Source organism: Lethenteron reissneri, chromosome 39, assembly GCF_015708825.2.
Source record: "Lethenteron reissneri isolate LAM-NWPU_2019-01 chromosome 39, ASM1570882v1, whole genome shotgun sequence".
NCBI lineage: Eukaryota > Metazoa > Chordata > Hyperoartia > Petromyzontiformes > Petromyzontidae > Lethenteron > Lethenteron reissneri.
Window position 1 is genome coordinate 7,992,464 of NC_083817.1, and position 21,768 is coordinate 8,014,231.

The 21,768-nt window shown below is 47.4% G+C and overlaps 1 protein-coding gene across 1 annotated transcript in view; it reads left to right on the forward strand.

Annotated features, from left to right (window-relative positions):
* Window positions 1–375: 375 nt before the first annotated feature.
* Window positions 376–21,768, forward strand: part of LOC133351928 (nuclear factor 1 A-type-like) — a 399,089-nt gene continuing 377,696 nt past the window's right edge. The window contains exons 1-2 of the mRNA XM_061567537.1: window positions 376–470; window positions 2,598–2,702. Coding sequence (XP_061423521.1) covers window positions 2,628–2,702 — 75 coding nt within the window. The 5' untranslated portion in view covers window positions 376–470; window positions 2,598–2,627. The remainder of the gene's footprint in view (window positions 471–2,597; window positions 2,703–21,768) is intronic.

The window sequence follows — 21,768 nt, forward strand, 5'->3', positions numbered from 1 at the left end:
GTGCCGTGCCGGCCTTCATAGGTGCTCGCTAACAGCACTTGCCCCAACAGTCTGTTAAGGCTATACGGGTGATCTTTGCCTTTGTGTTTGTGAGTGCGTTGGCTGCAAGACTTCTTGTGCTGTGGATGGAGACTTGAGGAATATTTGAGAGGTCAGGATCCATGGATTTTAAACTCTCCTTTCTCCGGACAAAAGTCAGGGAATTACTCGAACCACATTTTTCGTCCTCAAATCTCGTGACGAATTGGCGACTGATTTTGTTCGCTGCTCCTCTAAACGTTGCTTAACGTCAAACGTTAATAACAGTTCATTAACGGATTTAACGCGGGTTCATTTTTTCTCTGTTGTTGTTGGTGCAGACCTGCAGAGCGGGACACGTGGTTCAAGTGAGTGGTTCGAGCACCAAGGCACGAGCCGTGGAAAATCCTCGGTTTTGAAGTCATTCTTCAGCTGCCAGGAGATTACGTCTCGTGAGTTGATGCTGTCAGCCTTGGTCACACACAAAAATCACAGGCAATTTAGATTTTTTTTTCTTCTTCCAACTAATCTGGCTAAATTCCGACTATTTAAAAAGAACAAAATAAATCCGTTTGACCGTTGTAGCAAGGCGCGCATGAAAGTGCTCTCTGTTACGCAGTCCCTTGAAGCAAGCTCAGAATTAGTTCTGTGATATTTACTTCCGATGGCCATTCTTTAACATGCGGGCCGCTGCACCCCTCTGCAAGTGATCCAAATGGATGCCCTCTGTCTCACGACGCAACGCCGAGAGCGCAGTGGAAATAAAATTTGAAAGACGAAAAAAATGAACGTATGAAATATATATATAGTTTTAGATATTTATTTGTTTAATCTAGACCCGCGCGGGAGCGTGCGCGTGTCCGCGTGTTCTGCGCGCGTCGCTTTTTTTTTCTTCCTAAAGGTTAACACTATCCAGGTTGCAGCCACTGAAATACAGACTGCAGTCATTTCAGAAATTGCACCCAAATTTAGAGGTTCCTTGTATTTTAATAGTGAATGCCTTCATCATTTCCTCTGCCCTCCTTTGTCGCCGACCCTCCTACTTTCTAAGCAGTTCCAGGTGCGCGCGTCTGCTTCGTCCGTGGCCCCTATCGTCGTGCCTGCAAGTTCGCTCGTCTCCGTCACGCTCACTGCGCGCTCACGCACCATCCCTCCGTAGTGCTCCTCCGTCTGTCCGACCGCTCCTCTCACTTCATCTTCCTCTCGTTGAGATTCACCCCCCCCCCACACCCCCCCCCCCGCCTCCCTGGTCCTGTCTGTCATCCGTCTAATTTCACCCGTTCGTGTCAACCCTGCCCAACTCACGCAACCTGAACATTTGGTGAAGTACGGAGAGGAAGGGGGGGGTGGGAGGGTGCGGATAGGGGTGGGGGCTGGGGGGTGTGGGCGGCGAGGAAAGTTCAAAGTTCACGTGACAAGCGTTCCTGTCAATTTCACTGTTCCCAATTTAGATGTTCTCCTTTGTGTGTGTATATATAAGCAAGAAAAAATCACGCATTTTTTTTCCTGCTCTTCAGCGGCGGTGGAACAAATTGCACTTTCTCGCATCTCTCCGCCCTCCCGCCACCGTATGCCGGAGCTTTTTGAAATCCTCGCGACGAGACGGCAAAACCCCAAACCTCTCTCGGTACTTTTGGCCGCTCGACTGCTCGCGGGGTCTATATTATTATTATTTTTGCACGCCCTGTCTCTTCAATTGAGTTGTCCACACTCCACCCACAATCCCCCGCGATTCGGTTGGTGCGTGCCTTGTTTGTGCGTTCGCGCGCGCGCTCGTGCGTGTTGCGTGGTACGCGCGCGGGCTCGTGTGTGTTGCGTGGTACACGCGCGGGCTCGTGCGTGTTGCGTGGTACGCGCGCGCGCTCGTGTGTGTTGCGTGGTACACGCGCGGGCTCGTGTGTGTTGCGTGGTACGCGCGCGGGCTCGTGTGTGTTGCGTGGTACGCGCGCGGGCTTGTGTGTGTTGCGTGGTACGCGCGCGTGCTCGTGTGTGTTGCGTGGTACGCGCGCGTGCTCGTGTGTGTTGCGTGGTACGCGCACGGGCTTGTGTGTGTTGCGTGGTACGCGCGCGCGCTCGTGTGTGTTGCGTGGTACGCGCGCGCGCTCGTGTGTGTTGCGTGGTACGCGCGCGCGCTCGTGTGTGTTGCGTGGTACGCGCGCGGGCTCGTGTGTGTTGCGTGGTACGCGCGCGTGCTCGTGTGTGTTGCGTGGTACGCGCGCGCGCTCGTGTGTGTTGCGTGGTACGCGCACGCGGGGACCCGTGCCAAGTGGTCCACGCTCTGGCAACGGCGTGGAGTATCCGCAGACACGCGGCGCAGATGGGGTTTTCGCGCGTACGCTGATTAGGCACTCGTTCGCTCATCCGCTCGTCTTCCGTGCACTCCCCAACGAGCGTGCACTCCACTTCCCTGTCTATCTCTCTCCCCCTCTCTCTTTCTCCTCTCACTCTCTCTCTCTCTCTTACACACGCTCTCTCTCCCTCTCTCTCTCTCTCGCTCCCCCCCCCCCCCCACCTCTTTCCTCGCATCCCTCTCCTCCTGCCCGCTCACCGACAACCGTTCACTCGCTCGTCCCATGAAGGCTGCGACAGGGGAGGCTGCTGCTGTTGCCATGACTGGAAAACCTGCGGACGGGTCGGTGAAATGGCAGCTGTGCTACGACATCACGGCCCGGACCTGGTGGATGGTGAGTTCCCCCACTCGTTCCCCCCCCTCCTCCCCTTCCCCCCCACACACACACCCCTGCCCCCACTACCCCCCATCCCCCCCCCCCCCCAGTATGGGTGCATGGTTCTCGCTATATTTATTTAAATGTTTAGCACTTGCCGAAAATGTTCAATTTAATTCATCATTTGCCCATTGCACATTGACAAAAGTTCGCGTCAATTAGATTTTGTTTTGGAGTGTCGTATTCCCGTAGCTCCGTTGAGTTGAACGTTTTTTTGTTCGTTCAAGTTTTTTGCGAAGGTTTTTGCATGCGTCAGTTTCACGTGATTTCAGTTTCTCATGTGTATACGTGTATGTGCGCTGATATCGAGAGCGTTTTGTAAATGAGCTGTCATTGTTTGCTTCAAAGTTATTTGGACGCTCACGGTGATTGCAAACGAAGTGGTGAAATAAATCAATGAGTTGACAAAGTTGTGAGCAGATAAGGGGCTCAATGCTAATATAGTTTCAGCCGTGTAATTGTTAAATTATGATCAGATTAATAATTGACTTATTCGTCCAGGAAAGTCACACTGAGACTAAGGACTCGTTTCGAAGCTTTTGTGACTGCAGGGATTAATCTTCTTGGTTCTTTCGGTAAAGTCACGTAGAAGGGAAATAAAAAAAATATATATAATAATAATAAAATAAATTTTATTTCATTATGTTTATTTTTATTACTTTATTATTTCCCTTCTACGTGACTTTACCGAAAGAACCAAGAAGATAAGGACTCGTTTTCAGATGGGTCCTGCTGCTACATTGGCTTTATACTTATTTCCATCATTTAAAGATGTGCGCCGCCGTCGCCCAACTTCGTAGCGACAAAGAAAAGGCCACGCGACAAAAACTTTCTTCTTGATTTCAAACGAAAACTTCGGAAAAAGGTTTTAGTAAAATAAAAAAATCAATCCATTGCCATTATCTCCAACGACCAGTGAAGTTGCGCCTTCCTTTCAATTTTGTAATCCATCTCTGGCTCGCTTTTCACGTGATCGAACAACAGGCGAAATCTGACTCTCTTATCTCATCTTCGGGAAGGCCACTCTCCGGCAGATGACATTATAATTCTTGTGACCTCACTATTCGTCTGCTCGTGTCAAGTTTATACCGGTTGTGACTGTGTGGTCAACCAAAGTGAAACTGTAGGAGCGGTGGGTTAAGACCACCCCTATCGGCTTTTAAAGCCACTCAGGTTAACTTGACGGAGGATGTAGATCCATAAATAAATACCCTTAATTCCAGACCAATGCCGAACTACTATGAATTCAGACCTCGGCGTGGCATTTTTTTTAACGAGCGATGGGGGCAACACGCGTAAAAAAATACGAACGCATCCGCCAATTTTTTTTTACTTTCTACTAAACCCCCCCCACCCCCCCACGTAAACCTTCGCTCGAGAGGAGCGCAACAGCGAGCTCGTTTGGAAGACATCGCAAAGTTCGCCCGCGTCCCCCCCGCGTGGCTTTGCTCGACGGCGAAACCGTTCGGGTCGCCGCTGCCACTGCCACCGCGTGTTCACCTCGACGCGCCGGCCAAGTCAAAGCAATTTTCGCTCGCTAATGGCTTCTGCGGCTGAGCTTAATTGTTTCTCGCACCAAAACTGGGGGCGGCGCGGGTGTTTGTCGGCGGGATGGGGAGGGGTGAAGAGTGGGGGGTAGAGGCAGGTGGGGGGGTGCTGGTAGGGGACCGTCGTTAGGTTCGTCGAGCAGATTAGTTAATTACGGTGCCCCCCCCCCCTCCTCTCCCCCATAGCCTTGACGCATTGTCACATCGTCAGCCCAAAATAACATCGCATCCCCCCCCCCCCCCCACGGAACCTAAATTTGAAGTGTGCGACAACGTGATGATTCAATTAACACGAGCGGCAAACATAGCTGACAAATAAATAAATAAGTGGACGGCAATGACTTTTTTTGTCGATGCTAACAACAGCAACAATAAAAATAACAAGCAGAATAACAAGGCGCGCGTTTGATTCAACCTCGGGTGTGATGCCTTCCTCTGCAAAGTTTGACGCACGGTTCGGGCGACACCTGACCGCGCGTGTCCTCTTACCCGCACCTCCACCACCGCACGCGAGTTTGTGACCATCTCCGAAGAAGCCATCACCGTCGGGTAGCGGCGATGGAGGCACCCCCCCCCCCCCCCCCCCCCCCCCCCCGAGAGAGAAAAAACCTCGAAGTTTTGGCGCCCGAGTGACGGCTCGGTCGGTCACAACCGCGCGGCACGGGCTGGGGAGGTTTTCTGCTGCTCGCGCGGTACGCAGCTCCTCTCTCTCTGCCCTCTCTCTCCCCTCTCTCCCCTCTCTCTCTCTTTTTTTCTACGATCAGTGGAAACAAGAAGATGCTCGGTGTATTCGGCACTTTGCTTCGTTCATCATTTCGTAAAAAAATTTTTTACTTAGCTTTATGTAAAACCCCTACCTCTCGCTCACTCTCTCGCTCACTCTCTCGCTCACTCTCTCGGTCACTCCCTCGCTCACTCTCTCGCTCACTCTCTCAGTCACTCGCTCACTCTCTCGCTCACTTTCTCGCTCACTCTCTCGCTCACTCTCTCACTCACTCTCTCGCTCACTCTCTCCTCTCTCTCCTCTCTCTCTCTCGGCGCTGTTCATGCCGAACGGCGCGCGGCATCGACCCGGGAACGCGCCACGCCTCTGAGCGCCGTCGCTTTGACCGCAAGCTGGTCGTTTTACGGCGCGTTCAACTTTCGTTCCCGGGCAGCATCCGCAGTCGAACGTTAAAGCGCACCCGCACTTCTCGCCGTGGTCCTGGCCCTGTCCGGCGACCTTCTGTGCGTGCGTCGATTCTCGTGTTCGAATAGCCGAGTCAAGCGCGCGTGCGTGTGCGTGTGCGTGTGCGCGTGCGTGTGCGTGCGTGTGCGTGCGTGCGTGTGCGTGCGTGCGCGTGCGTGTGCGTGCGTGCGCGTGTGCGTGCGTGTGCGTGCGTGCGTGTGCGCGTGCGTGTGCGTGCGTGTGCGTGCGTGTGCGTGTGCGTGCGTGTGCGTGCGTGTGCGTGCGTGCGTGTGCGTGCGTGTGCGTGCGTGTGCGCGCGTGTGCGTGTGCGTGCGTGCGTGTGCGTGCGTGTGCGTGTGCGTGCGTGTGCGTGCGCGTGCGTGCGTGTGCGTGCGTGCGTGCGTGCGTGTGCGTGCGTGCGTGCGTGTGCGTGCGCGTGCGTGTGCGTGCGTGTGTCAGCGATTTATCATGAAATCGGCACTGGGGTGGGTGAGGAATAGAAACAGTTAGCAAGCAAAGCAGACACACTTTGGAAGTTGGGTTGTGCCCTCCTGGCGATAGACTTCCACAGGTTGTTACTGATCAGGTTATAGTGGCGCAGAATATAGGAGTCGCGGGTATTAAGATCCACGGATATGCAGAGTTCTACTGTTACACAATTATTTCATCGAGTCAACTGTTTCACGTCCGATTTAAAGCTTTCGTGACTGCAGGGATTCATCTTCTTGGTTCTTTCGGTAAAGTCACGTAGAAGGGAAATAATAAAATAATAAAAATAAAACATAATAAAATAATTCTCACGACGTTTCGGCCACAACGCAAGCAGCCGTCCTCAGGTGAAGAACAGGTCTGTCGGAAAGACAGCGTCTGAATGAGACGCTGTATTTCTGAATGAGACGCTGTCTTTCCGACAGACCTGTTCTTCACCTGAGGACGGCTGCTTGCGTTGTGGCCGAAACGTCGTGAGAATTAATTTATTATGTTTTATTATTGTATTATTTCCCTTCTACGTGACTTTACCGAAAGAACCAAGAAGATATTTCACCTCCAGCACGTAACGTCTCTTTGGCGCGGGTGTCCAGGGCCTGTCGAGCGACGGCTCACGAGCCACGAGCAGAAACGACGTGAAAAATCTGCGCCTCCAGCCTCCCTCCCTCCCTCTCTCTCTGTCTCTCTGTCTTTCTGTCTCTCTGTCTCTCTGTCTCTCTGTCTCTCTGTCTCTCTGTCTCTCTGTCTCTCTGTCTCTCTGTCCCGTGTCAAAGGAATCCTCAATCGGCGCGATCGGCGTTCACGTCGCCAACGTTTCATGGAGAGAAGTCGCCGGGGACTCCTCGGAGATGCGTTGTGGGTGTCTCTTAGACGTGTCTAGGACGCCGGGGGAGCAGTGGGTGGGGAACAGAAGAGGCTTCATGGGGTGTAATTAAACATATCAAACGCAAAATATTGTTAGGGGGCGGGGGGGGTCTCTTAGCCACATATTTAATCAAATAAAAATGGGGGGTTGTCTGTTCACTGACCATTTGAGTCGCGCAAACAGAAACCCCGCCGCGCTGACGATGACCGACAGACCCTCCCGACTAAGACGCTCAACTGTAGACTCTCCTCAGGATGGAACGTCTCCTGTTATGTTTCAGTGATGTCAACGCATCATCTCTGTTACCATGATTTATTTTTATTCCCCCCCGCCCGCCCCACCGCTTACTCCCTCCAGCTCGATTAAAAATCGCTTTTTGCAATCGCCGTTCCGTTGCGAAATTCGTCGATTTTGCGTCCGCAACGCGGAGAAACCGTTCACCGAGTAGTGCGTTAGCGGCGAGCTGCAGAGAGCGCCGAGCGAGATTTCTGCCGGGGTTATCACCGGCACCACCGAAGCAGTCGGGACAGAGAATATGATTATTCTCCTACCTCCGTCCTCTTCTTCACTCTTCCTTTAAGGCTCATGCAGATCGCAGAGCAATAACGACAATTTCACATTCACGTTGGGGTCAAGCCCGGATTAAGCGGAGTGCTTCATCGCCGTGACGTCTCCTTCGTATTTGTGCATCGGGAATTGCGTCGTTGTACTTTGTCCGCTCTGTTGTGGATGACCACAGCCGCTCGCTGCTGCAGAGTTTTTAATTTTCCATTTGCGAAGCAGGCAATCTGCATCTGTCACGGTTTGTGCGGGAGTCAGTTTCAGGTGGACCATGAGCTTCGTGTGAGATCAAACCCAGGGAGAGATCTCATGCGTGATGGGACATTAATAATAGTCATTGTCGAATTGCAGCTTCGATGAACTCACACAAATCACAACTCCGATTAGTACGGTTGTCTACGTACGGTGCGATGGAAGTTGAACATAAATACAATTATTATCATCATCATAATAATGATTGTAAATACTGTGACTGAGAGGGAAGAAAGATCTTGACGTTTTAGTCAACGGGCCTCATTCAGGAAACACAGACGTGTACGAAGAGATAGTCATGGTTGGACATTCCCTACTCCCCAACAACACAAGGCGCACAGACAGAAACACAGCTCCGTCGCGATAGCCGGCGTGCTATGAGAATGGCGCGCACACCGCACGCATTTACTTACTTGAAACTGTCTGTGAGAAGCTAAATATTTTTTTCCCAACTTGGCTAAAACGTTCACAGTTTCCTTTCCTCTTCGTTGCAGTCTTAAACACCGGGTGCTTGATTTTATTTGCTTGTCTGGTTGTATTTAGTTTTTTTTTTTAACGACCCAGCTAATTTAAGGATTGCACCATCAATGGCCGCACCTTGTGGGCAGTGGTGTGCAAACTAAACACAACAATAGCTCTTGTCAATGACACTCTGTCCGCACGGAAAGGGAAGCATATAACGTGCAATGTGTCGGGAAAACATGTTCATGTTTGAGTGCTTGCGTGTGTGTGTGTGTGCGGTAGTGTAGTAGCGGTCAGCGCGCTGCGCTACGAACCCGGCCACCCGAGTTAGATTCCCGCTCACGGCAAACACCCAGTGACGATTATCTGAACCCATCCTGGGCTTCCCCTAGGTCGACTCAGCCTCAAATGAGTACCTGGTGCGGTGTGTAAACATCGCCACTGGTGAGACAAAGGCGGCCGGGCGTGGTGCTGGCCACCCACCCCCTCGTGTACCGTTCCGGCCTTCATAGGCGCTCGCTAACAGCACTTGCCCCTACAGTCTATTACAGGCTATACGGGGGACCTTTGTCTTTGTATATATACAATACTTTTTTTTGTCTAGTTTAACTGTAGAGATTTCAATGCCCTCAGATGCAATTTCAAATGTGTGGGTCTCGTGGTTGTGTTCAATAAATAGTTATGTTCAAGATATAATTATATTTTTTATAATACAGAATTTAAAACATATACTTTTCGCATCGACTTCATTGGTAGCTTCTCTACGTCCCAAAACTCTTCGTGAGGGTTTTTTTAATCTCTCGTCTTCAAACATTTGACAATCCACATCACACCGTAATGATATTAACAGTTTTATTCTCGTTGTAACGTCCAATAATTATCAATCTCACCACTTACAGCTGTGCCAGAAGGTGTCACATCCATATTTTAAAAAAGATGTGTCACTTAAATTAACATGTAACAGCAGACAAATTGAATTGCCCCTGTGTGGCCTTTCGCAAGTGTGCGGAAGACGTTCCGATACGGCGCAGATTCTCCGATTATTTCGAACGCGCTGATATTGTGCAATGCTGCTCGTCGTAACACGCAACGTGACAACACTCAATAACACAACTGTCATCGCCTTAGTGATCATGAGCACCTTATTGTTGTTGTTGTTGTTGTTTTATTACCATCATCATAATAACAAACAAAAATGTACCGCCTTTTTTTTATTTGATACCAACGCACATGTACAAAGACAAAGATCCTCCCCGTATAGCCTGAACAGACTGTTGGGGCAAGTGCTGTTAGCGAGCAGCACCTATGAAGGCCGTGTACAGGCACCCCTTGACAGACGCGATAAGATGCGTTCCTGGAAAAGAGCGCGTATCTCAAGATCGCGTTCGTCAAAGGGCAATTTTCCCATGAGAAAGAATGGTTAAGTGGGGTGTTAGGCGATTTCACTCACACTCGCAGACACAATCGCCGATATTATCCGCGCCCATATCAATACAATACCACGTACACGCACAATATAATACGAGAGACGCGAGACGCGGCGAGATGCTGTAGAATGTCGCACACTCGTTATTGTACCGCACTGGCTGCTGGGAAATGCATTGGGTCGCGGTGCCAGGCTCGGGTGGAGTATTTAAAATTGCCTCGCGTATGTCAATAAAATGGTCTAAATACAAAACGCGCGTTGTTCCTAAATTGCGTACAACAAAAGCGCGTGAACCGAGGATTGCCGGCATTAGAACCAATGCGCGTGTTGTCATTCTCATCATCATTATGCAAAATTGCCATTGACAAACAAAAAATGCTCCCAACGCATTGTAGATTGAGCGGTTTAACAGCTTGGCTTAAATTCATGACGTTGTTTGTTGCTTGGTTTCGTGCAGAAAGGTGACGGTGACTTCACCCAAACACCTGTGCTGCATGTGTCTATGACCAGTGTTGTCATCAAGGCAACGTAGAGTGTTCAAATGCCGAGAGCAACAACGACACTTTCACATTCAGCTGGGGGTCAAGCCCAGATAACCGCTGCAGGAGTTAAGCGGAGTGCATCATCATCGCCGTGACGTCTCCTTCGTATTTGTGGACCGGGCATTGCGTCGTTGTACGTTGCACGGTCCCAACCCCTCTGGACTTCGCCTACGATCTGTCAACGCTTCAAAGAATGCTCGCGGACCACAATGCACCAATAAGGTTCAAAGGTCGAGCGACCACTTCGCACGGTCCGCCGGTAGTCGACAGGGGTCCACTGGCCAGAACGTTGGGACCCACGGGCCCGGCAGATGGAACGTCACTACTTTAAGTAATGAATTAACCGACAACAAATTTTTATTTAAAGCTTTCGTGACTGCAGGGATTCACATTCTTGGTTCTTTCGGTAAAGTCGCGTAGAAGGGAAATAATAAAAATAAGAAAAATATAAAACAATAAAAAATTCTCACGACGTTTCGACTGCAAGTGGCAGCAATAAAATGTTCTTGCTGTGGATTTCACACCTGATGACGATTGCTTGTGTTGCATTCGAAACGTCGTGAGAATTTGTATTGTTTTATATTTTATTATTTCCATTCTCCGTGACTTTACCGAAAGAACCAAGAATATAACCTTCGATTTAAAGCTTTCGTGACTGCAGGGATTCATCTTCTTGTTTCTTTCGGTAAAGTCACGTAGAAGGGAAGTAATACAATAATAATAAAACATAATAAAATAATATAATATATAATAAAATAATATTATAATATAATAATAATTTCATTATGTTTTATTTTTATTATTTTATTACTTCCCTTCTACGTGACTTTACCGAAAGAACCAAGAAGAAGAATATAACCGACAACAGTAATTAAACTAACATAGGTTAGTGCATTAAAAGTGTGTGGAGGGGGGGGGAGGGGGAGGTTTAAAAAAGCCAACGTCACTCGTGTATACCGGTTCGTACTTATTATTGCTGTGATTTATACATGTGCTGATATTTCCTTGCTGAAAAGGGGCACTGCATAGTACAGCCCTTGCTTGTAAATGAGACATTTTGTACCGTGGCACAAACGTTGGCTTCACTTCTCACTGAATATATTTCGGGTCTCTCGTGGGCTACACTCGGATAATACATTTTCTATCATGTATGATACCGCACAATAGCATTCGCACGGTTGGCTACGTACGATGCGAAAGAAGCTCAAAACATATACATTTATAGGTACAATACTGTGTACCACAACTGTGAGTCAGTGTACACGTGGAGCCTTTTCCATAGATCCACTGCTGGATTACGATCGTGGGGCTTTGTGTGACCAGACTTTATCGCGCGGGTCAGTGCGGGTCGTTGGCGGGAGGCAGCACAGATGTTGGGGCACGCTGGAGCACAATTTGTGTATTTTTGCTGCACTGACATCTGATGACAACTGACAACTGTCAGTTCATATCCGAGGCGCGAACACGTCCGCCCCATTGTTGGTTTGATGCGAGCGAGGTGGCGTAGCACGTGGGCGAAACGCGTGGCCGTCGTTGTGCTCAACAACTGGGTGTTTGTGGCCTCTGTAACGGGTCACTCCACGCCAGTGGGCCACCGCCTCTCGGCGCTTCAATCCACCACACTCGGCTCTGCCGAAGGAGCGTAAACGTAGAGGACATTCCATCACAGTAGCAAAGAATAATAAATGTGTTCCGTACTGTGCCGATAACTGTCAATATATATAGTTATGTATATACGCATATATATGACACATTCCTGCGGAGGGAGCTGGTTAGGAACGTTGGGTTGCTCGGTCAATGGCCAGGGTCAACGGCGGCGTGGTGTATTCCGCAAATATGCCCGACTGTGAGGGCGGGCACAAGCCGGCGTGAGTAGGTTAAACGTTAAGTTTTATAAGGGCACCTCGGGGTGACCAGCCCCTCCCCACCCAGCCCCACCCCTCCCACCCCCCATCCAGCCCCACCCTCCCCACCCAGCCCCTCCCCACCCTCCCCACCCAGCCCCTCCCCACCCTCCCCACCCAGCCCCTCCCCAATCTCCCTTTCCTACTTAGCCCCTCCCTCCCTACCCAGCCCTTCCCTGCACGACGGACGGACGGACACAATAATCCCCTGTGGGCTGGTATAACCAGGAGATTCCTACCAGTATAAACACTTGGCTCTTGACAGAACTAGTGGGTACTTTTTAGCCCAAGGTCATGTTACAGATTGGCCATCCCTGCTCTGTATGGAATGAATGGTGATGCATTTATAGATACCCGACTCAATTTATCGTGATACATTTTCGAGTAAAAGGTTTATATATTAAAAACAATGCACGCCTTTCACACCAATCTCAAATCGTGCACCTATCAAACCTGTAAACACCCTCTCCTCCGTACGATGTGGAGCCGTCGCTCTCACGCAGCACTCAATCACCTGTTCAGGTGAAAGTGAGACGGTCGTTGGAAATCAGTGGGGCGTCTAGGAATGGATCAGTCCTTTATGGGGCCTTTGAAAATCTGCCATAACCCCAACTGTATAGGACTGCATAATTGAATGCCCTTGTAAATGTAATATGGGTTGTTCTTTCTGTTTTTCCCTTCTCGGTTCATGACTGTCTGTTTTTTTCTTGCGATAAAATAAACATGCCCGCTGTTGCTACACAGCGCCTTGACATGCGGCTGTATTTAAACGCTAAGTAGAACCGCACTGTATTGTGTTGTTTGGACTCGCATAGATACCCATAGACTCGTATGGAGACTCACAGACCCACACAGAGACCAATAGACCCGCATAGAGACCCATAGACTCGTATGGAGACTCACAGACCCACACAGAGACCAATAGACTCGCATAAAGACCCATATACTCGCACAGAGACTTTCATACCTACATAGAAACCAATAGACTTGCATAGAGACCAATGGACTCACAAAGATAGCCACTGCCCACACAGAGACAAATAAACTCACATAGAGACTCACAGACCCACACAGAGACCAGAGACAAATAGACTCACATAGAGACCCACACAGAGGTCAATAGACTCGCATAGAGACCCACAAACCCACACAGAGACAAATAGACTCACATAAAGACCCACAGACCTACACAGAGACAAATAGACTCACATAGAGACCCACAGACCCACACAGAGGTCAATAGACTCGCATAGAGACCCACAGACCCACACAGAGACCAATAGACTCGTATTGAAACTCACAGACTCACACAGAGACCAATAGACTCGCATATAGACCCATAGACTCGTATAGAGACTCACAGACCCACACAGAGACCAGTAGACTCTCATAGAGACCCACAGACCCACACAGAGACCAATAGACTCACATAGAGATCCACAGACCCACACAGAGACCAATAGACTCGTATTGAAACACAGATTCACATAGACACATGAAACACCATAGACTCCTTGTTTTAATCACATTTCAAGACCTTCTTTGTCTCAGCCTTTGACTGACAACCTCTTTCTGTTAAATAAATACGCCCCCTGTTTCTGTACAGCATCTTGAGATGGTGGTCATATTGTGAAGCTTTATTAACCCATGTTATTTTGTATTGGATTTACCGACATGGAAACCAATAGATGCACATAGAAGCCAACGGAATCACATCGAGACGTAAAGACTTTAGAATCTGCGGTGGCGAGATGTTAACTCCCTCGCCTGGTATGCAGTAAGTCGTGGGTTCGATGCCGACCCTGACGCCTGCTGTATATTTGGAGTTTGCATGTTCTCCCCGTGGTCAATTAGATTTTTTCTCCAGGCTCTCAGATTTTTCCTTCCAGATTTAGAATCAACACGCGTTTAGAGTATGTGGCTGCCGTACGTTTCCACATGATAAGCCACTTTGTTATCATTGGTGTGCCATGTCGCTTCTGAAAAAGAGCTTTGCAGCTTAGTGGGCCTTACCTGGTTAAAATAAATAGTATTATATAGAGAGTATAGTTTATAGTTTAATCCCTGTTCAGGTTGAGTTTCAAGATATATTTTTTTCCTCTGCCTGTGAATGTGACTGCCTCCGTTTCTCCCTCCCTTTCTCTCTGTACAATACATGTGCCCACTGTTTCCGCGCGGCGTCTTGAGGTGCGGTCGTATTTAGATGCTGTTCTCGAGAACAGCAAGGTTCTACATCCTCATGACACACAAAGTGCTTGCCGCGAATGAACCACAACACCTCGCTGAGCTCCTCAAGGAGCGTAAACCAACACGCAAACGCCGGTCATCCTCGCAACGGCGGCTTTTGGCTGGCCATCGAACAGATGCCGTCACTGCATCGCGCGCTTTCAGATGCTGCTTCTGTGGCGGTCTGGAACGCTCTTCCTTACGATGTAAGGAAGCCACTGGAGCTATGCAATTTTAAATCTAGATCGCAAACTTCATTTCTTTATAACTGTCTATTTGTGTTTAGTTTGTTGTCATTCCCCCCGCACCTCCGATTAGCACAGTTGGCTACGTACGGTGCGAAAGAAGTTAAACAGACAAGCATACAGTGTTCCCTCGTTATTCGCGAGGGATACGTTCTAGAGATGCTCGCGAATAGCAAATTTCGCGGAAAATTATATTGGCCTACGAATATCACACGCGCAACATCTGCAGATGCTTCTAAAGCTTTGAGAAGTTACATCTCATATCTTTACCTCCTCGTTATCTTTCTCATCACTGTATCTCATCACTTTATCTCTCATCACTGTATCTCTCATCACTTTATTTAGCTCTCTCTCTCTCTCGATGTAGTCGCCGTGGAGAGTTCCAGATGAGATTTGCGGATTGCCAAAATCACGGATAGTAAGTTCGAGAATAACGAGGGAATACTGTAATTGTGTAATTGTGATAATTGTAATACTGTAATTGTAAAAGTAAATTCTATGGCCCAGGTCACTCTGAAAAAAGTAAAACTTAAAACTATTTGGCGTTTTCTATCATGCATAATATAACCTAATACCGTATTAGGTTTTATAATGCAAATCTTACAAAAACGTGCGGTTTTATCATTAGTACTGTGCTTACACATAGGAGTGTTTGGCTGGTAAATAATGGTCGCAGTTTCTGAGTAGGCATTCAGTTTAAATATGATCACCGATATACGGACATGATTAGATTAGACATATAGCATATTAAGGTAGTGTCAAGTTCTTGCCAAAGTGATCACCACTTGTAAATCATACCCCGAGTTTATTTTCAATGGATCATGTATGAATTAGATGTGTATTTACCACTTAATTTAAAAAAGTGATGTTCAATATTAGTTACTCTATCGTGAGAAACATTTCACTACAACATACCATTGTAAAAATATGTAGACGCTGAGGCTGTAAGATTATATTTTGCTTATACATGTTTTGTATACTTACAGTGTGTATGTATGTTTAACTTTTTTCACACCGTACGTAACCAACTGTGCCGATCAAACATTATGCCAAATTAGGTTTTGGAAAATACAACAATCAGAAAACGTGAAATTCAACACGATGTGTTCATTTCATTGAAATTATTTGAACAATCTTATCAGGTGTACGGAGGAAGAAAAAAACAATCCCTAACTTGTCCTTAATGAGTAAACGATCACAGCAATTAAACGAGTAAAAAAATCAATAATTGGTTACTTCGGACAGTTGCTTGGATGCACACTTGTGCGACGATTGCTTCTGATGTATTGTAACACTGAACAGGTTCGTGGATAGCGATTCAAATCCGCACGCAGTTTATCCTACATCGCGACGATGGGCATCGCAAGCCAACGGTCGGCCGCTTACATAAGAAATTATAACTCTTGGGCAACAACACCGATTGGCTTTTCTAAATAACACAAGCCCCCCCCCCCAACCTCCGCCCGCCAACTATTAATCCGACGAGATCCACCGCAGGCTCTGGCTCGCGAGGAAAGAATAGCAGTGGTCATAATGGGAATTTAATAATCTGAACAACGATTTACGGCGTCCGTCTGTCCCAGTTGTTGCGAGTTGTGCGCCAACGTGAGTCATCGCGCGCGTGAGTGCTCACGTCCGTTCCGTGCCAACTGAACGACAACAACAACGACAACAACAACAACAACTGAACAACAACAACAACGACGATGTCGTCATACTGCGTGGGCACAGGCGCAAATAACAACAACTCAACACATGTATCAATAACACTGTTGCACCATTGGAACCTCATTTGCCAGTAAAAAAAAATATGATAATTGTTTCGATTTAAAGCTTTCGTGACTGCAGGGATTCATCTTCTTGGTTCTTTCGGTAAAGTCAGGTAGAATGGAAATAATGAAGTAATAAAAATAAAACATAATAAAATAATTCTCACGACGTTTTGGCCACAACGCAAGCAGCCGTCCTCAGGTGAAGACCAGGTCTGTCGGGGAGACAGCGTCTGACAGACCTGGTCTTCACCTGAGGACAGCTGCTTGCGTTGTGGCCGAAACGTCGTGAGAATTATCGTAGCAGAGTCAAATAAGAATGGCTATTCCCCAAAACGTCGCATATTTTATGTACGTATTTTTATTTCCCTTTGAGGGTTCACAGTGTCGTCGAGAAATGTGTTGAGTTTTTTGTTTGTTTGTTATTTGTGTTGTTCACCACTGTCGACGCAGCATCGCCATTCTTTTTTGTTATTTAATCGCTACATAACAGGTTGATTAAAAAACAAACTGTAGATGTTCTGGTGAAACGGGCTTCTGCAGGAAACTTTGAGCTTTGTAAAAGCCAAAGCTTTCGGTTTGCTGGTTCAGATGTCAATGCATGCTTATAGGGATAATTTTCTGCTTACTCTATATATGAAACATTATCCACGTCAACTTTATAAGACAATTAAATTGAATTCTTCTGGTATTCATCGTGTTTTAATATTAAATTCCTCATTAAGGTTTTATACTCATTCCAATAATGCAATGTAATGATTTCAATGTATTTAGCATCGTAATACTAGCATCTCGAGACACTGTTACAGAATGAACTATTTCCTGTCGTACAATGCCTTAGAAACATCGAACGGCACGGTGGACTGTATCCACAGTGACCGAGGACACGCAGAAAGCAAAACATGAAATGAAAATAGGTTTTTCGAAATTGGATCAAATATTCGGAGCGAAGCGTGCCATCCGGCAGGATGCATGGAACGCTGGTCTACAAAGAGGGAGTGCACTTATCATCCAATCACAATCAGTACATCGCAGTGAGAGGAATGCTAAAGGTGTGTTCGATAAAATTACACGTACACACGTATAGAGTGTGTCGTTTGTCAATGCATGCGTATATCCAGTATTTGTATTGTAAATTAATTTGGAGACAAGCCCATCGAAACCTGCCCAAAGTTTGCACTGAATCAGTGCTGCTGATAAGATGCACTCCCAGAAGGCTGTGGGATCTTTTGGGGTTTGTGTAAAAAAATATATTACTATTTTTCTACGCAGAGAGACAGATGCGTGATCAAGACGTATCGTCCGCTTATGTATTATGTTACTTACATTGTGCCGATCGACTCTGAGTAGAATAATTATATCCAGTTAAAGATGGATATAAGCACACCCCTTGGTAGCATGGCTGGGGGTGCTTCCCGTGTCGGCTTGTACGACTTCTTCTGTTCTACTGAATGTAATAGTTATACTTATAGACTTTTGCAGCAGATGTTCTGCCGCAGTTTTACAAATAGCTTCGAGATATAATTTGGGGGATTTGTTTGTTACAGTGTTAAAGACACGGTTCTAAAAAAACCCAAATATACTTGGGGAAAAGAGAACACGTGAAGGCATTTATGGTAAGAGAGCATCCTGTTTCGTGTACTTAAAGTTTTTTATTTTTGTATACTTTATAATTTCCCCGCTCATACTTCCACCTATCTCGCATTTTTTTGCGGTTCCAATTTTTTGGGAGTTTTGTTTAAATTCTCTCAGCGGTCGCCGCAATTCGCAATGACATTGAGTTCATGCGCTGACAAGTAAAAAAAAACCCTCAGCGTAAACTGGCAAAGAGAAAGTCCCACTAAATTTATAATGATCAAAAGGAAACCTACCGCTGCCTCTGAAGAAATGCACACCGTTGTGAGAAAACGAAGGCACCGGGAAAGACGTCCTGTTGGAAAAATGCCTTCACGGACTGTAACAAAATAAATAGGCTCCCAGTGCACCTCCTCTCTCTCTCCCCTCTACACATTAAAACAAAGTGGCCTTTTGTACACATCACATCAACCACGCGGCAAATTCTGCCAGTGCATAATTTCAGCAGCATTGGTTCATCACAAGCAAGACACTGGACACTCAGTGTCTTGTCGTCAGAGTCGGGCTTGCTTGAACCAGTTCACCACCGAGCAGTTCACAGATGCCGGTGAACTGCTCGATGTTTCTTGGCAAGCGTCCTCTCTGTTCTGATCCGCTGACTGTAAACTACTGTGAACATGCCCTTTGATATCCTCCTCTGTTGTCTCAGTGGGCATGTAAGCGACTTTTCTGTGTCGGCTTTTGTACGACTTCCTCTGTCCAGACTGTGTGTTACACGTCGTTCATCTGTTGTTGGTGAAAAGACTCAAGTGACTTGATTCCATTATCATCCTCATACACTATGCTATGCCTCCCTAGTCCATGACCCGACTTGTAATTTTTTTTTTATCTTACGAGGTAAGGTCCACTGAGCTCTACAGTTCTTTTTTCAGAAGCGACCTGACCACAAATGATAGCTCAACGAAGTGGCTTATCGCGTGGAAATTTCTCGCAAGCCAAATAGTCCAAACGCGCGTTTCTAAATGTGGAGAAAAATACACGCGACCACGGGGAGAACATGCAAACTCCCAATACACAGCAGGCGTCAAGGTCGGGATAAAACCCACGACCTCCTGTATACCAGGCGATGTAGTTAACATCTCGCCACCGTGGCGCCTTACCTGGTTATTGAGGTCCCACAGTAGTAGGCGAGTACCAGACTTGGGTACAAATGCCAAAACGCGCACCGTAGTCTATGATAAAATTGCTCTGCCGTCTCAGCGGTTGCATAAGCTCCCACCACTTACACGACGCAATATCCAAACCGTACAGCCCTACTAAAATAATCCACTCATCCACTGGCACAAACTTGGCCATGCACTTGAATGCTCTTAGGAATAAATAATTACTGACTCATAATAGAGGCTTTCAGGTATGTATCCAGGAAAGCCACACTGAAACCAATGGCCACACACACTGAATCCAATGTGTTTTAGTTTGGTCCTGAATTGGGTTTTTTATTTGTAGATGTGTTCAGCCAATTTGCGTGCGTTCCTTATATCCCATTGCCCTGTAATGAATCTCGTCTTGCCGTTGATCCACAGTCTTGCTCTTGGGTCCACTTTTCTCCTCTTCCTCCTCCTCCCTTTCTTTATCCGTATTTATTTACCTGTGATTGGGGCGGGGGGGGGGGTTACAAGAATGTGACTCGCGCGATACAATCTGCACCGAGAGCGCGGTGTGTACGCGCGTGTCAATTTGAACGCGCGAGGGCTTTCACGACCAACAACATGACGGTTCGTAAATGAGTCCTGGGTCGGATTGCGCGAGTAAGGTGCGCGTCGAAGACCCTCCTCCACCCCAAGACGGTCAATAAATGATGCTGTCACGTGCACAAACCTGTTAAGCACACTGGTGATGTTGGAGAGGCAATTTCCAGAATGTGTGTGTTTGTGTGGGAGCAGCAAAACTAGCGACGATTATCTGAGCTGGTCCTGGGCCTCTCCTAGGTCGACTCAGCCTCTCAAATCCTCAAATCACCACTGGGGAGACAAAGGCTGCCGGGCGTGGAGTTGGCCACTTGCCCCCTCGTGTGCCGTGCTGTGCCGGCCTTCATAGGTGCTCGCAAACAGCACTTGCCCCAATAGTCTGTTGAGGCTATATGGGGGGGGGGGTGGGATCTTTGCATATTTGCTGTTTTTAGACCTCGCTCAAACTGCCGTGTTATTACCATTATTTATTGATGGATTACACCTTCACGGACACCCAGTATGATTTTTGGTCTTTCTTGCAATTGCTTGGAATTCTAGTACAATAAAGCACCCCCCCCCCTTCCCGTACCGGTGGGGAGCGGTGGTGCCGTGGCTAACGCACTGCGTTACGAAGCTGGTCGCGTGAGCGCCGTCTCTTGTAGCCACGGCTGCCAACATCAGTGGCGAGTGATATCCAAAGCCAACACCGCAACTGACCAGCGTGGTGAAGTATGGTCAGACAACAGCACCCCTCATCGCCGTGCACGTTGGAGGCATTCGTTCAGCGGTGAATTGACAAGAGGCTGTAACTTATTATTGTTGTTGTTGTTATTAAAAGCTGATTTTCATCAGCTTCAAACTCAATAATTATTATAATAACGCACGGCCATCCAGGAATTGAGCCATTTGCAAGTGACGCACTTGCAGTTTTTTTATATTGGGAAAAGGTGTTTGCTACGCTGTGTACACGGCAAAGCAAGTATGGGATGCTTTATCGCTACAATTAGGTCACCGTCGATGGCTTGTAGAGGGCTACCGAAACGCGGCTCGAGAAGAGCGCTTGATTTTTTTCTTTCTTTCTCTCTGTCTCTTTGCTTCGACGGAATGAGAATACTCGACATGACGTACATCTGCATGACTGCATCCCTGCTATCGACTGACGTTGCATGTGCGCTTGCAGATGATTTTTGAACGAGGCACGATGAAAAGATGACGATGGTAATGGAATTGCAGCTGTTGCTTCTGTTGCTGCTGATGATGGTTGTGTAAATAAAAATAAAAAAGAATAATAACGATGATGATGATGATCATGATGGTAATTTTCCTGTTAATGCTGCTGATGATGATAATGATGATGATACAGCTGATATCAATAAATATATATATAATGACAATTATGCTGACAATGATCATGGTTGCTACAGCCGATGATGGTGATAATGACAGCAATGATGAACATTACGGAAAAGAAAATGATTATCAAATTTCAAATGATGGGAATGAAAGTGATGATGAGATTTACAGTGATGATAATAATGACAATGACAATGCCTTTAATGATGATCACGATAATGACAGTGATGATGATGATAATTACAATAATTTTGATGATGATGATGATGATAATGTAACCCGCTGACTGTCCCCTTACTGGCCTCCTGTGAAAAAGAGCTTCACAGCTCATCGGATTTCTCCAGGATAAATAAAGATTCTGATTCTAACGATGGCGACGATGTATGTGTGTATGTATGTTGAACGTCTCTACGTGGCCAACCGTGCTAATAGAAGGTGCGGGGGAAGGACAAAAAACTGAAAACAAAATTAATTTCTAAAGAAATGAGTTTTCAATCTAAATGATTTAAAATTGCATAGCTCTAGCGGCTTCTTAATATCAGAAGGAAGAGTGTCCCAGAAGCGCATCTGAAAAAGCGCGTGATGCGGTGACCGTCTCTGTTCGATGTCCAGCAGCCAAAAGCCGCTGCGAGGATGAGCGGAGTGTCACGTGATGGTTTTTGCACCTTGACGATGACACCATTGAGAATGCCAACGACAACAGCAGCTATAGCGCATTATCACGACAGCCCCGATATGGTTGCACGACTCCCCACGAACCCTGCCTCTGTGACCGATGCTGCCGCTGTGGCTGCGTCTACCGCTTCTCCTGCACAGCTCCGAGTGAGAAGCGCGGTTGTCCGCGTGGTGGTGGCCTTTAAATTGGGACTCATTGGGGAGGGAGGGGGGCCTCGGAAGGTCGCCCCGAATG